This window comes from Acinonyx jubatus, chromosome D1, assembly GCF_027475565.1.
Source record: "Acinonyx jubatus isolate Ajub_Pintada_27869175 chromosome D1, VMU_Ajub_asm_v1.0, whole genome shotgun sequence".
NCBI lineage: Eukaryota > Metazoa > Chordata > Mammalia > Carnivora > Felidae > Acinonyx > Acinonyx jubatus.
Window position 1 is genome coordinate 3,760,170 of NC_069390.1, and position 16,218 is coordinate 3,776,387.

The 16,218-nt window shown below is 57.2% G+C and overlaps 1 protein-coding gene across 2 annotated transcripts; it reads left to right on the forward strand.

Annotated features, from left to right (window-relative positions):
* The first annotated feature begins 1,864 nt into the window (after positions 1 to 1,864).
* Positions 1,865 to 10,805, forward strand: LTO1 (LTO1 maturation factor of ABCE1). 2 transcript variants are annotated; one of them, XM_027045681.2, is made up of 6 exons: positions 1,865 to 2,000; positions 3,872 to 3,977; positions 5,713 to 5,783; positions 8,645 to 8,762; positions 9,053 to 9,165; positions 9,697 to 10,805. In XM_027045681.2, the coding sequence occupies exons 1-5, from the start codon at positions 1,951 to 1,953 to the stop codon at positions 9,119 to 9,121; spliced, it is 414 nt and encodes a 137-aa protein (XP_026901482.1). In that variant the 5' UTR covers positions 1,865 to 1,950; the 3' UTR covers positions 9,122 to 9,165; positions 9,697 to 10,805. The 2 variants fall into 2 exon arrangements, with proteins under 2 accessions (XP_026901482.1, XP_026901481.1); XM_027045680.2 differs by having other exon boundaries at positions 9,053 to 10,805.
* Positions 10,806 to 16,218: the final 5,413 nt, after the last annotated feature.

Here is a 16,218-nt window from a genome sequence, read left to right on the forward strand (position 1 = left end):
AATCAGCTGAAGCTAATCCTTATTAAAAAGAAGAATTTTGAAGTAAATTATATTTGTACTTGAAAATTGCCTTTTTCTACCTTTGAAGCCATGTTTTAAAAGTCTTGTCCTTGTTTGAAAATGAAGCTACTTGTGAACAAGTACTGAAAATCCAAGATAACAGGGGTGCCTGGGTGGCTCAGTGGGGTAAGTGTTTGACTCTTAATTTTGGCTCAGGTCAGGATCTCAGAATTCGTGGGTTCAAGCCCCGCATCGGAGCCTGCTTGGGATTGTCTGTCTCCCTCTCTCTCTCTCTCAAAAATAAATCAACATTAAAAAAAAAAGAAAAGAAAATCTAAGACGACATAACCAATCTCTGACCCTTTAATGTTAAAACAGTCTGGGTTCAAGACAGTATTTTAGGAACATAACCATGGAACACAGTGGGGGAAGATCTCTCCAAAGTTGTTTTTTTTCTTTTTTTCCCCCCAAACAATAGTTTGAATCAGATTGTGTTGTTTCTGTAGCACATATAATCTTTCAAAGCTGTATAAAATTATTTAAAAGTTTGAAATTAAGATTCATACCGTCCTGTATACGACTTTATGTCCACAGATCTTATCCTGTAATCGGTCTCTTCCTCATCACGTATTCTTTTCCCATGGCAAAAAATATAGTTTATTTCATTTTCTTTCAGCTGATGAGGTTTATGTTCAAAAAACCTATTTTATGTATGTAACAATGAAAGAACCACTCCCTTATTTGGGACATATTTGTAATATAAGGTTTTATTACTCATTAATAGGCAGGGAGAAGGATATGAAATTGTATGTGTGTTAACATTTTCACCTGAAAATTCGAAGAAAATAATGTAACAAAATTAGCAAAAATTAACTGGTGGCCAGAGTGCTGGGAGAGTGGATCCATTTGCTTGCTTGTTTTGTCCCTTTTCCTACATCCCAAACGTTTTGTGGTTTTATTTGCTGATAAAAAAAAAAAAAAAAAAAACCTAAAAATGAAAAGATATTTAAAGAACAAACTCATGTCATCTTCTGAAAATCGTATTTCATGGGGCTCTCTTAATGCTCTTAAGACTTATGTTCACTGTGCAACCACGGACACTCAGAAAAAAATATAAAAGAGGATATTTTAAAATTGCCGTAATTCCAAAATCTAGATCTAGTCACTGTGAACATTTTGGTGGTGTGCTTTCATTCTTTTTAAAACGAGAATTGCTTAACGTAATTGGAATTGGAGGATACGTGGAATTCTTTTTCCCCGTGAACCTCAGGAGCATTTTCCATGACCTCACTTTTGCTTCCGACATTATTTCTGGCGGCCGCTGGAGTCGTCACGGTGCTGCGGGGAACATCAGCGCGCGTCCTGGAGGCGAAGTGACAAGGTCTCGGGCACAGACCCCCCGTTCTCCACACTGCCTGACCCGTGGGTTCCGCCCTCAAGCCCTGGGCCCGTGGCTTGTTCATTTTAGTAAGCTCTTTACAAACAAGAAACGTGATTCCCTTAGTCGTGACGTTCACGAAACACACACCTCTGGATTGTTCCTTAGCTTTTAACGCTATCGCCACTTTGGGCATGCACGGATTTGCATTCTCACGGAGTGAAACATACTGCTTTTCCCTTTAGGATTTCCTCCACGGCTCTGGCGTAGAAACTGCAACTCCGCGCTCACCTGGAGCCGCGTCCCACCCAGAACGCGAAGCCTTGTGTCGCGAAGGGGCCGCTGGACCTCGCCGGCCCCGGCCCCGCCCCCCCGCGGCCGGCGCGCATGCGTCCTGGAGCCCCGGGCGCCGGCTGGGCCCTCCCGCGTGCCGTCCTTACCCGGCCTGCCCCGCGCCGCCGTCCCCGGAAGTGGCCTCGCCTCCGCGGCGGCGGCGGCGGCGGTGAGTGGGCGCCTGGGGTGCGCGGGTGGCGGCCGCCGCGCGAGGGGCAGGGCGGGCCGGGCGCGCCGCCATGGCCGGGAGCCAGGACGTGTTCGACGCCATCGTGATGGCGGACGAGAGGTGGGTGGCGGGGCCGGGCCGGCGCCCGTTCTCGGCCGCGGAAGCTGCGCGGGCCCCCCGGGCCGCGGGCGTCGGGGGCAGCGCGGTGGGGCCGCGAAGGCCGCGGACGCCTGTGGGGCCGAGAGGCTGTGGCTGCCCCTTTCCCGCTCGGCCGCGCGCCACGTGCCCAGCTGCTGCCCCAGACCCGCCTCCCGCTCCGGGGCGGCCCCGAGCATCTGCTCGGCCTGCTGCCTGCCTTCCTCCGGGGACGCCCCGTACTTGGGTGGGACGGGCCTTTGCCATCTGGGCGCTGCCCCCTTTCCTTGTTCCGTGGTGGCGGGACATACGGCCGCATTCATGGGCACGCTGATAAATGTGTCAGACGTCCTCCCTTTGCCTGCAGAGCCCCCGGGGGAGTGCCGAGGGCTGTGACGGCGGGGACCTGTGCGGCTTTGTGGCCGGCCCACCGGAGACATCGGTAGACCTCAGCCCCGAAAGAGAGCGGACATTGAACAATCAGCCGCTGACATTTATTTAGAGCTTTCTGTGAACCCAGCACTGAGCGAAGTGTTGCATCCGCGTGTTGTTTTAGCCCTGCTTGTGAGTCAGGCCCTGTAACTCCCCCTGCGTCGCAGAGGGGGCGAGGGCACTCCCCGCGGTCGCACAGCCAGTAAGTGGGAGCTGTACGTTGGTTGCCTCATCGGGGGCTCCAGCAAACTTACTTTGTTCTTGGTGATCGCAGGTTAGGACGGTACCAGTTCCGCTGTTGAGCCCTCAGAGTCAGAGCCTTGACTGTGTTCCAGGCGCCGCTGCGGTGGCACGTTTTGCGGTGCTCTGATGGCATTTCTCTCTCCCAGAGTACTGGGTTGTGATGGAAAGCCCTGTGTATTTCGTAGGGTGTTTTGAAGCAACTGAGCTGATAGACCCACAGAACTCACCTGGCTGCAGACGAGCGTCACCTCGGAGGTTTCAAAAAAGTAGATTCCTGGGCCTTACCTCAGATTTACCAAATTATGGGCGGCGGTGGGGGCCAAGGCTCTTGAATTTGTATCTTTAAAAATTTCCTGTGGGGGCGCCCGGGTGGCTCAGTTGGTGAAGTGTCCGACTTCGGCTCAGGTCACGATCTCGCGGTTTGTGGGTTTGATCCCCGCGTCAGGCTCTGTGCTGACAGCTCAGAGCCTGGAGCCTGCTTCCGATTCCGTGTCTCCCTCTCTCTCTGCCCCTCCCCACCTTGTGCTCTGCCTCTCTCTCTCTCGTCTCTGTCTCTCTCAAAAAAAAAAAAAAATAAGAATTAAAATTTTTTTTCCTCTGTTTCTGGTATCTTACCAGGTTTGGGAATCACAAATTTACCCACACCCTCCCCCCCCCCCCCCCACGTAGAAGAGGCAAATTGGGTTTCAAGAGGGGCAGTGACTTGCAGCGAGAGACCGACCAACTTAGGATTGGAACCTAAGTTTTCTTTTTGTACTATTTTAAACAGTTGCTTTTCTCTTTTCTTTTTCTTTTTCTTTTTCTTTTCTTTCTCTGCTTTCTTTTCATTCTTTCTTTTTTTTAAAGATTATTTATTTATTTTGAGAGAGACAGTGAGCAGGGGAAGGGCCGAGAGAGAGGGAGAAAGAAAATCTCAAGCAGGCTCTACGCTGTTAGTGAGAAGCCCACCTCAGGACTCGAACTCGGGGATCACGACCTGAGCTGAAATCAAGAGTCGGATGGTTAATCAACTGAGCCACCCGGGCGCCCCTGGAACCTAAGCTTTCTGACTTACATTCCACATTGTCTCTATCATACAGTGTCTCGCCTTGCTGAGTCTGGGTAACGTGGGAGAGAAGGATTTGTCCAGGAAAAACACTCTCCCTCCTGTTTGTTTGATCAAGCTGGTCTCTCCCTTACAGGTTTCATGGGGAAGGATATCAGGAAGGCTACGAAGAAGGCAGTAGCTTGGGTATAATTGAAGGAAGACGGTACGGCACGTTACATGGAGCCAAAATTGGGTCCGAGGTAAGCGAGAACCCCCCATTGAGAAATGAGCCCTTTTCGTGTAGTTTATAATTCGCTTTGATGATCCATATGGTAGAGCCAGAACATGAGGCCTCTCTAAACAGCAGCGGTCTAGACAGTGCGGATGGAGAAATGTTCTTGGTACGGAGCGACAGAGCAGACTGCTGTACAAGGACGCCTGGTCCCCTTGCGCTCTGCGGGTACTGCGGCTCGTACAGGTTGAAGTTTTGTGGCAGTCCCGGGTCGGGCAAGTCTGCTGGTGCCATTGTTCCAACAGCATCTGCTCACTCCACGTCTCCGCGTCACACTTCGGTACTTCTCGCAAGGTTGCAAAGCTGTTCGTTATTTTCTTTTAGGTTTTTAAGGTTTATTTATTTAGAGAGAGACAGCGTGGGTGGGGGAGGGGCAGAGAGAAAGGGAGAGCAAGAATCCCACGCAGGCTCCGCACTGTCAGCACAGAGCCGGACGTGGGGCCGGACGTCACAAAACTGAGATCGTGACCTGAGCCGAGATCAAGAGTCCGATGCTTAACCGACCGAGCCACCCAGGCGCCCCTCAAAGCTTTTCATTATTGTTATTTTCGTTTTGGTGATCTGTGGTCCCTGGTTATGCCTTGCTGAGCACTCAGGTTTGGTTAGCATTTTTTAGCAATAAAGTGTTTTTAATTAGGGTATGTACATTGTTGTTTTTTTTTTTTAAGGCAAAATCAATTGCCCACGTAATACAGTACAGCGTGCTGTAAACGTAACTTTCAAGTGCACTGGGAAAGCAAAGCATCGTCTGTTGCAGCGGTCTGGAACCGAACCTGCAGGGTCTCCGAGGTGTGCCTTTACAAAGACAATGAAACTGCCGCCTGAGGAATGAGGACACAAGTCCTCGGTCACCTCTGTTTGTGCCGGAGTAGCCCGTAGTGGCGCCCTGTGTCTTAAGCCAGCTGAATCCTCACCTTGTGTCCTGTGACCGCATTCCATTTCCATTCCCCTTGAAAGTCCACGAAGTGTGCATAGTTTTCCTTCTCTTCCGCCCTTCGTGGCGGATGACCGGCTCTAAATGGCCAAGCCAGTCGCAGTCGTGACTGCGTTAGATGTCTGTTGCGGTAAAGCTGATCCCCACAGGCGGTGTGGGCCGCAGACAACACATGCTCATCATGTCACGCGCATTCTGAGGGTCGGGAGTCCAGGAGCAGCGGGACTGGGTGCTTCTTGCTCCAGGCCGCATGGCGCTGGGGTCAGCGTATCAGCCAGGCCTACAGCCACGTGAAGCCTCGACTGGGGCCGGGAGCCCCCCTTCCAGGATGGCTCGCTCACACCGCTGTGCCGGCCACGTGGACCTCCCCATAGGCTGCTCGAGTGTCCTGGTGACGCTTGGCGCGAGCGATCTGAGACAGCAGGGCAGAAGCGACGCTGTCCGTCACGCCTAAATTCAGAAGCCGTGTGCTGCCTTCTCCCACGTTCTCCTGGCTGCGTGGGCCGGCTCGCTGCGGTTACAGGGGACACACGGGACACGCCTCCCAGGGTGCGGGGCCCGTGGGGCCTTCTTGCGAGGCTGCCACCCCACTGATGGCTCGGCCTCTTGACTTCCGTTGCGTGAGGCCCAGCAGGTGCTTCCAGAACCTGTGGCGCAAGAAGCACCACTGCCCTCCATCCCCCCCTTGAGTTCTGAGAGCTTGAAGACTAGGTCAAGTGTAGCTGGTTGCTGATTCATCTCACTCTTAAATGTTTTTATAAATTCACAGATTGGGTGCTATCAGGGGTTTGCTTTCGCTTGGCGATGTCTCCTGCACAGTTGTGCCACCGAGAAAGACAGGTAAAGTTGAAGATTTCTTTCTTTTCCAGCATGTGGACCAGGAGTCCTGGTTCCATAGCTCACTGTGACTTTGGACAGTTAATGCGTCCGTCTCCTCACCTCCAAAGTGGAAAAACAATCGGGCCAGACTTGAATGTTGTCGCGATATTTACGGGGAATGGTAAATAGAGAGTGCGGGCCCTGTTTTTGGTGTTCGATGAGCAAAGTTCCGATTACTTCCGGGGAGTTTTTGGCGCCCTCTGCCTTTTCCTGGAATCTTAGATACCCGGCCAGTAAGATAATGTTCAAATTGATGACATCTTCTTGTTCATCTTTCCCCTGGGCTTCTGATAAGCGCTGTAGGATGTTCTCGGTGTGAACGGGGCTCAGGAATGGTGACTGTGTTGTCGTTAGCTTTTTAATGCAGCTGCTAGGTCTGCTTGTGTGATAAGGCATTGAGTATGTTTGACCTGAGTCTGGTACTTGGAGGCACCTAGTAAATGTTGGCCGTGTTTTGTATCGTTCGTACTCTTCTTAAACTCTCCCTACTGTGTGCTACCTGCTCAAGCCCCCACGGCCCCGTTGCACATCTGTCTTTGCCCTAAGCTGGAAATGAGCCTTAAGGCAAAAGGCACACGTGGTCTGGCCGTCCTCCTGCTCGCGGGCCCCTGCGTCATGCTGTTGTCTGGTGGCTTTGCCTGGCCTGGGAGGGGCCCTAGGACACTGGATAACAGAGCAGGGAGGGTGGCATTCCCCTGTCGGAGCGACTCATTGTCTTATTTGACGTAACTTTGAACTTCTAGAATTTGGGCCGCCTCCGTATCCGAATGTGAGGAGAGGAATGCCGGCGGCTGACTGTGGGTGATGCCGAGATCGCCGGCGATGGGCTGCCTCCATTGAGTCCCCATGAGTAGCCCAGGGTGGACCGGATGTGGAGTTAGCCCGGGGCACCTCGCCGGGGGTCGGGGAGGCGGGGGGCAGGGGTGGTCCTCTGAGGACTGCGGGAGCAGCCGGGGAGCGAGCGGTCGGCGTCTTGTGGCGCCCCTGGGCGGCAGTCCCAGCTGAGCTTGGCTCTCCGTCTGGGTCTGGTCCACGAGAGGACAGGATGGGGAGAGGCAGTGCTTGGCGCTCTCCAGCAGTCTCCCCTTCTCTCCAGCTCCGACGCATGCTGGCTTCCGGAGGAGAGCCGCGCTGTGTGGAGGGGTCCCACAGCCAGGGCCTGCCGCCCCCGCCCCCCATGGGGGCTCCTAAGTCCTTCCTTTTTGTTTTCTTAAAGTTTATTTATTTTGGGAGCGAGAGATTGAGCCTGTGCGTGGAGGGGAGGGGCAGAGAGAGGAGGAGAATCCCAAGCAGGCTCCGCACTGTCAGCGCAGAGCCCGGTGTGGGGCTCGAACTCACAAACTTTGAGGTCATGACCTGAGCCGAAATTGAGAGTGGGACACTTTACCCACCGAGCCACCCAGGCGCCCCTAATTTCTTCAAGCCGTGCACGCAGCCCCTTGTCAGGAGAAAGCCCTGCAGCCCCCTCGCTGCTGCCCCTGCTGCACCAGCACAGCCGGAGGGGCTCTTTGAAACACAGTCTAAAAGCCTTTCTCACCGAGCTGTGGTTTCCAGGTTTTTGCACTTAAAAGAAATTTTTTTAGTTTATTTTTGAGAGAGAAACAGAGCGCGAGTGGGAGAGGGGCAGAGGGAGGGGGAGACACAGGATCCGAAGCAGGATCCAAGCTCTGAGCTGTCGGCACAGAGCCCGATGCGGGGCTTGAACCCATGAATCGCGAGATTATGACCTGAGCCGAAGTTGGGTACTCGACCCACTGAGCCACTCAGGCACCCCCGCAGGTGTTTGCATTTTTATGTCAGTATGATTTTAAAAAATTTAAAAATTTTTTAAATGTTTTATTTATTTTTGAGAGAGAGAGAGAGAGAGAGAGAGAGAGGCAGAACATGAGAGGGAGAGACAGAGAGGGAGGCCCAGAATCCGAAGCAGGCTCTATGTAGGCTCTGAGCTGTCAGCACAGAGCCCGACGCGGGGCTCGAAGCCACAAACCACAAGACCATGACCTGAGCCCAGGTCGGACGCTTAACTGACTGAGCCCCCCAGGCGCCCCCTGTCAGTACAGGTTTTAAATGGTTGTTTAAATGTGCACACGTGTGAACGGTCTTCCCCAGCCCCCCGGGGGTGGGCCCCGGCCTCCAGGGTCCGGGGGAAGCGGAGAGACTTAACCCTTGCAGGGTCCGGTACTTTCCCTCCGTCCTGGGTACTGAGCTTTATGGAGAGGCCTGTGCTCCAGAAAGCCTGTGATGTGGCCGGCAGGTGTGCGTGTTGCAGACGAGGATGCCGAGGCTCAGAGACGTCCCACAGCCGCCCCGCCTCCCAGCAGAGCTTTGTCTCGCCTGGAGAGGGGACCGAACCCGGACCCCTGACCCTGATTCCTGCCCTTGGGAGGGAGGGGCTTGCCGGTTTACCTGCCGCCCAACTCGCCAGGGCTGTGAGCGTGAACGTGTCGAGGTCCCGAAAATCCCAGGCCCCAGAGCAGGCTGGGTCGTGCCCCGGCACTCTTTTCTTGTCTGGCTTTGTCTGTCCCCGCGTCTGTGACCTAGAGAAGCCGTGGTTGCTGTGGTCGTGGCGGGCGCTTGCTCCCTGGCCGGGAGACCGGTCTCTCCGTAGCGTCATACACCCCGATGGCGAGTGTGGGGTGTGGGCGAGAGCACGTGGCTAGGTAAATAAATATTGAGTGTAGCGAGAAATTAACCATCTGGCTTCTGAAGCTAGGCACGCTTCCCACGCCCACCGCTTTCAAGTACGCGATCGGCAAAGCTGCTACATAAGCGGAGCCCATTATGTAAAAGGGACTAAAAGTCTTTATTTCTGTGCTTTACAGCAAAAAGATGAAGGCCTTAGAATCGTTGATTGGAATGATTCAGAAGTTCCCTTACGATGACCCTACCTATGATAAACTTCACGAAGACTTAGACAGAATCAGAGGGAAATTCAAACAGGTCTGTCCCCTGCACGTCTCTCTTCGATTCGGAAGTGCGTTTCTCCGGCGGCTGGTGCGTGGTCTCGGGGCTCACGTCGCTCGTGGTCTGGGGGCTGCGTGCGCCCTGTAAGCGGCATTTCTGCGTCTCCGTGTAAGAAAAGGGAAGACGGCCTAGAGAACGGGGTTAGGACTTCCTTAGGGGGTGGGGTCGTGGAGTCGAGAAGCTGCAGGTAGAAAGTTTTGTTCTGATTTGTGAGTAAAAATACGTAAGGTTTTAAAAAATACATCCTTTTTCTTTTGTGTTTTCAGCTTTGTTCACTACTGAATGTTCAGCCGGACTTTAAAATTAGTGCGGAAGGTTCTGGACTTTCATTTTGAGGATGACAGATGAACAAAGATGAAACATCAAGGAACAGATGTCCGTATGTTAAGTGTTTAAAAATGTGATTCAAGGCAAAACAATGATGGAGTATTCATTGTTCTGGGGGGGAGGGATCCAGTCTGGCCGTGAAAGGGCTTCCTTCTCCCTGGGGGCCTCCTGTGTCGCCTCGGTGCCCCCCCCCCACCCCCCCCGCAGTCCCTCTACACAGGCCCGGCCTTTGTCGGGTCCTGTCCACGCTGCGGTCTGAGTGGGTCCCCCCCCCCCCCCCCCCCCGGCCTCGGGAGGCCTCTCCCTTGCAGTGCAGGGTCCGCTGGCCTTGCGGCCCCCTCCAGTGGACGGGCCTGGCCGGTTCTAGACTGGGGGTGGCCCTGGCTGCGATTTCCCCCCACCCGAGCCTGAAATCAGCACTCAGAAGAACAGGTCTGTAACAGCCGAGAGCACCACGGCTGGCCTGACGGGAGATGGCGGTGGTGTGCCCAGGACAGTGCCCTTCGTTGACCCGTAAGATGTGCCAGCGCCGGATCATGTGCTCCCCTGTTCCAGTTATCCCTGCAGTGTCCCCACTTCACAGATGAGGAGACCGAGACCCACGGGGACTGCCCGGTCCAAGGGCGCCCGGCAAGCAGAGCTGGGGCTCCGTCCTGCGCCCGCCTGTCACCACCGTCTGGTGCTGCCTGCCCTGGAACGCGCCTTCGCAGCCATGGAGCAGGGTCGCTGCTCTCGGGCCCGGTGTGCCCAGGGCCCCGCTGGGGAGTCCACGACGACCGGCTGACGTGGGCACCTGGCCTGAGCGGGTTCCGAGGGAGCCTGGACACGCTCTTCGCACGGCCTCTCTCCGCATCGGGCTGGGGCTTGGCAGCGTTGAGCGTGGGTAAAGGGAAGATACTTCAAGGACTAGATGTCAGGCCACTATCGTGCGTACGCAGAAAGTTTGGGAGCCTTACGTTGACGCTGTGTTTTCCTGTCATACGAGTTCCTTTGCCTTCTGCCCGTACCTGGCGGGCATCCGAATACCACCGTGAGGTCTGGATTGCTGGAGCAGGTGATGCAAGGTCGTGGCTCCTGGGCGTCCCTCTGCCCGTGCGTGCGTCTGCGCACCCCCGGGGGGTGGGGGGGCAGGGTTGCCGGCAGGTCCCGCCTGCTCCTGTCTGCGGCAGCGCGGCCGAAAGTGACTCGTGAGATTGATAAGGGGTAACCGCGAATCGTCCCGGTTTTTAAATACGTTCCAGAGCGTCTTAGCGACGGCTGTTGTGCCGCCCGGGCCGGTGGTTGTGAGAGCCTGCCGGGAGACCCGAGGCCGGGGGCCTCGAAGGAGCGGGGCGCTGGGTGTTTTCTTTCCTCTGGTTCCGTTGCCCTGGCGAGTGTGCTGAGTACGAGAGAGGTGGCTTCAGCTGGCGAAGGTGGACACTCGGGCTCGAGCCTGGCACGCTGTCGCAGGCGGGAGCGTCACTGCGCACGTCTCTGTCTCCGCCCCACCCGGCTCCCGGGGCGCTCGCGTGCTCGTGCACCGCCTCATGGCCGGACCCTGCGGCCACAGACACCGACTGCGGGTGTCCCTCGCCGGTGGGATGGGGGGGCTCTGGTGGTTTTCCCTGGGGGACTGTTTTCTGAGCGTTCTGTTTTGATAACGTATTACTCTGTTACAAGCAGAGAGCAGAATAAATAGATTGCAAAGCAGAAGGCCTTCTGGTACTGTTTGTAATGTGACATCCAGCAACTTAACTACTTTCTGGTATTTGGGATTTAGGTACAAAAGCAGGCAGGCGTGCAGTCGGCCCGGGCACAGCTTCCTGTTGTGTTTCCGTCCACGCGCCCCCTTAAAACACAGAGATGTGGTTCTTGGGAGAGAGTAGTGCCCTGTGATGTTCGGCGAAGGGTCAGCTTCCGCCACCCTGGGCCCGGCCACCTGTCTGCACTTACTACTGTTCCCTCCTGCCCAGACCCGCCGTGTCCCTCTCTGTGTCAGCCTCTCCCGCCGCGGGTGTTAGCGTGGGCCAAAGGCGGCCTTTCCCTCTTCCCTCTCCGCACGGGAGGCTGAGCTGCCTCCCCCGTTTCCTTCAGAGGCTCTGGACCCGGGCTGCCCCCGTGCCCGCCCAGCTCCTTCGCAGACAACTGGACCCGGTGTCTAGGAACCCTTGGCTGCCTCGGACACTCCTTGATTATGGCACAAACCCAGGCCTCCTTGACGCTTGCGCTCCGTGCCGGGGGAGGTCATCTGCAGCGACTGGTTCAGGCGTGCGCATGGCTCCCCTCGGCCGATGAGACGCGAGTGGCTCCTGGGAAAGGTTATAGTACTCCAGAGAGAACATACTGTTTCGGAAGCTGTCCCATGGAACTGTTTGTCCCGTGGACGTGACCGACCCCTGGAATCACTGCAGGAGACTTGCACCTGGCTATGGACGAAAGCACACCTGGGCGTGGTGTGGCAGGAGCCGGCGAGGACCTGGCCCTGGTGGCACCGAGCAGCTGCCGGCCAGCCCCTGAGCCGCATTGCTTCTGGACCTGACGTTACATGAGCTGACGAATGTCCCCGAGTTCAAGGCTGTTGGGGTTGGGTTTCCGTTCACAGGCAAGGTTTCCTGCTTGTGTTCCCCTGTCCCATCCGATCCTGTCCTGGGCACCTAGTTCTCTCGGATGTTAACCTTTGTCCGTGTTGGCCTTGAGTTTGGGAGCTGTCTGGCTTGGGTTTTGTTTCTTTCTGGTGGGTTCATTGTTTCCCCAAGGCTTTGGCCTGCTCCCTCTTTCCTGTTGGAAACCCCCAGCGTGTTTTGTGCCACTATTAGCCCACTGGGGCCACCATGACAGACACCGTGGACTGAGGCTCAGCCAATAGACATGTCCTGTCCCCCCCCATCCTGGATGCTGGAGCCCGAGGTCCAGGCGTGGGCAGGACCAGGCCTCCCGAGGCCTCTCTCCTTGTGTGTGGACGGCCGTCCTCTCCGTGTCCTCACGGGGCCGTCCCTCTGTGCGTGTCTGTGTCCTGATCCCCTCTTCTTACAAGGACCCCGGTCACACGGGATCAGGGCCCACCCTTGCCTTAAGGTGAGCATGTTACCATAATCACCTCTGTGAAGACCCATCTCCAGATACCCTTTGTGAGGTGCTGGGGGTCAGGGCATCAACGTCGGAAATTCTGGGGACACCATTCAGCCCATGGCAGCCACCCGCATGGCTGCTGGGAAAGACTGCTGACTCAGGACTTGGGAGAGAAGAAGGCGTTTCACCTGGAGCTGCTTCATCGAATTCTGGAATGTGAGTGATCGGGACCTAGGGCAATGCCTGCTGCCTAAAAGAGCACCACTTTTCACTTCTTACTTATGTCGTATTCATCTCACTTTTTCTCTCCCCAGGGGTGAGGAAAGAATTCAGAGACGCTCAGGGAGCCTGTCAGTGGGGTGGGGTGTTCAGTATGAGGGAACGGGAAGGTGGGCAGGGAAGGCTTCCTGGAGGAGGTGTCCTTCATCCCACTGCTTTTGTGAGTTTTCATCGGACCTCAGCGCCACAGAGAGTCTCCCGCTGTACTTGTGAACAGCAATGGAATATGGAGGTGACCAAAAACAAATCCGCCTGGAGGTCATCCTCCTTCCTAGATCAGTCCCAGTCCTGGATGATTGAAGTGGGCAGCTGGTCTCTGACTCGGGAAACTCAAGCCACCAAGCAAGTCCTGTTGACCAGACAAGAGTGGGCGCGGCGTCGAGTCCCACAGTTGAGGGCCCTGGCACGAAACGGTCAGTGGCTTGTCTGAGTTGACTAAGTGGCCCCGCTGGGGCGTTGCAGATTCATTGTCCAAATAGGAAGTTCACTCCTAACTTCGGGGGCTTCTGACTCTTTTCTTCGTGCCTGATTAAAGCCTCCCCCCCCCCCACCTCCCCCCACCCCCACCAGCATCAAGGTGCTTGCTCGTTTGTCCCTTGGGGACCCCTGTGGAGACCGCACTTTGGCCGCGTCTCTTCGGGCGCTGTAGCAGATCAGCGGGGCCTTGGGTGGCGGCTCCAGAGGTTCTGTCGTGGGTGATTCCCGAACGTGACCTTGCTTGCGCCGCTCAAGAGTGATGGGCCGGGGAGCGCAGGCACCCGGGAGCGCTCGCTGAACCCAAGGCTCAGTGACAGGTTGGCTCCGTCTTTCCCACCAGGATTCGGCGAGCATGTGCCGTAGCAGTGGGGGAGTGCCCCCGGAATGGCGGGGTGCTCGCTGAACCTGCCCCCCCGGTTCGCGAGCTCTGACTCGTCTGTCGTGGGTTGAATTGTGTCCCCCACAAAGAGCTATGCTGCAGTGCTCGCCCCGGGTACCTGTGGACGCAGCCTGATTTGGAAGTAGGGTGTCGGCAGGTGCGATTAAGGCACGAGGGGGGATGGGTCGCGCCCAAGTGACCGGCCTCAACGAGGAGGGGGGACTCACAGGGAGGAGATGCCGTGTGAGGCAGACACGCAGGCGGGGCCGAGGTCGCAGCCGTAAGCCGGAGAAGGCCAGGAGTGCCAGCAGCCACTGGAGGCAGGGAGAGAGCATGGGCCGTCCCACACCTTGGTTTCAGACCTCCAGCCTCCACAGCTCAGCCCCAGCATTTATATCGGCAACACATTAAATCCAGGAAAGGCAGAAAACGTACGGACACTGCTGTGGGTAAGAATCCTTGAAAACCAAATGACAGGATGCCCATATCAGACTGACTTAAACAGTAAAGGACAGCGATGGTCTCCTGGAACACAAGGGCTCTCACTGGTTTCAGGAAAGGCTTGATCCAGCAGCTCGTCCGGAGAGCTGGTACCTTCTTTCTGGTTTCCCATAAGACCTGCTTCAAGCTTAGATGCCACCCCAAGGCCCACAGCAGCTCCCACAGGGTGGTGGGAGAGCCACCCCAGTGCCCAGGGTCCCATGGAGGACAGGGGAGGGCTCCCTTTTTCAGAAGCCCCAGGAAACCTCTCTCCCTGTGTCATTGGCTCTGTTAGACTCCGCATTTACCCTCGAGCCCGCCACCTTTCAACACCACCACCCCTGGGCAGGGGCGGGCAGATGTGCTGTTGTTGGGTTTGAGCCCATCCGGGCCTGTACTGGAGCTGGGGATGGGGTCATTCTCACCCACACCACAGAGCGGAAGGACCGGCTCCGGGCGGGGGGGTTGGGGCTGGCGCGAAGAACGGGAACTGTCCCCTTTATGAGCCCAAAGACGAAGTAAGTGTGGCCTTGCTGCTGCTACCCAGAGAGCCACCGTTGGGTTTGGGGGTGTGTCTTTGCACACCCGGGTGACGCACGGGGTGATGATGGCCTCTACTGAGCAGTGACTGTGTCGGGCGCCGTGCTAAGTACCTCACACACTCGGGCCATCTAGCCCTCACCTCCCGAAAGCACCGAACTGAGGTTACTGAGCTCCAGGTCCGGGCTGGGCCAGGCCTCAGATGCCGAGCAGGGTGCAGACCCCACCCCGCCCTCCGCCCAGCATCCGTTCTCCTGGACACACTTATTCCCATTTTCCAGGTGAGAAAGTTGAAGCTCAGAGAGGGAGAGGCTGCAGAACTGAGATCCAGCCCCTAGGCCTTTTACGCCCAGACACGCATGCGCGCGCGTGTGTGAGCGTGCCCTCCAAACCACCGTGGGTCACCTTGCACGTCCGCTGCCTGGAGGAGGGCAGCCTGGCTCACCGGCCAGGACACCGCCCTGACTCGGGACCACGGACAGAAGCCTGGCACGTGGGTGGACCTGACCTCGGCCGCTGGGCCTCCTGGCGGAGCTGAGCTTCAAGCGCACGCGCTGGCCGTCACGCGAAGCTTCGTGCGTTTTCTTCAGGCCCGCTTTTGAAGACTGTGCCCTTCTCTGCAAGGTGGCCAAGCCAACGGACAGGAGTGCGGGCTTCGGACACACGATCTGGCCCCTGGGCCTGACTTGGTCAGTTCCTGGCTGTGTGATCCAGGCCCCGTCACTTCCCCTCTCCGGGCCCTGGTCTCCTCATCTACAACAGGAGGCTGAAAATCGCCACCCTCGGCCCCTGTGCAGCCCACTGCCCGTCGGGGCCCACGAGGCCCCGCTGGCACGCGGCCACGCTCATCATTTATCGTCGTCCGCGCCCGCTTCTGCCCAGGGGCGTAGTCGAGAGGGACGGAGGACGTGTGGCCGGCGGAGCCGCAGCCACTGGCTCTGGCCCTTTGTGTGGACTCTGCCCACGCTTGGCCCCCAAGATGGAGAAGCTTGTAGCTGTGGGAACGCAGGGCCCACTCACCAGTGGTTTCAAGACCTGGGGAGGCTGTAAGGCGGGCCCAGTGCCTGGTCTGCAGCTCGCGCTTGGGGCGTCTGAGCCGTTACCCTCCCGTGCTGGACGGAGAAGGAACCCCTCGGAGGGCCGGGGTCTGAGGCGCGCAGTGATCCCCCTGGTTGGCCCATTGGCTCTTAAGAAGACTGAGACGTTGGCCCGTCTGCGCTGCCTACAGCTGAAAATTAAAAGGATTAACGGACGCGGCCTTCTTTGAGAGGCTCGAGGCCCACCGAAGCCCCTTTAGGAGGGCTTCATATTTCTCCCCCCCCCAACCTCCTTGGGGGCCCCTGGGAGTGGTGGTGACAATGCCCCCGGATGTGGGCCTCAAGGCCCTCGGCCCGGAGCTGCCCGCCCACCGTCCGACAGCTATTGTCTGCCGGGCCGCAGTGTGGCTCGGGGCCGGGGGGCCGGTGGGCCAGGGGACTGTGGGAACGGATTAGAGGCCCTGGGTCCGAGTCCCCCTCTGCATAAACTCCTGATCAAAGGCATTCCTGGGATGACAGAGCCCTGTGTGCCGCAGAGGCCTGTCCAGCCCGTGGGGCGTGTGCTTCACGCAGCCAGCTACCCGGACACGTGTGGGAGCCCACGCCGCGAGCGGCCTGCGGTGTGACCGTCGTCCCCCCGCCAAACACAGAGCCAAGGCGCGGGGGCAGCGAGGCTTCCAGGAGGCCCCCGGCACCACGGGCTCGGGTGGGTCCCGGGAGCCCGAGGTGCGGCCGTAGTTCCCGGGGGCCCGGCAGTGCCCACCTCTGCAGACACAGCCGGCTGCTTGCCCCCCGGGGCCCCTGGGGCCGCTCCTCGTGACACAGGGGTTTGCCCATGGCGCCCGGGTTCAGCCAGAGCCGTCCC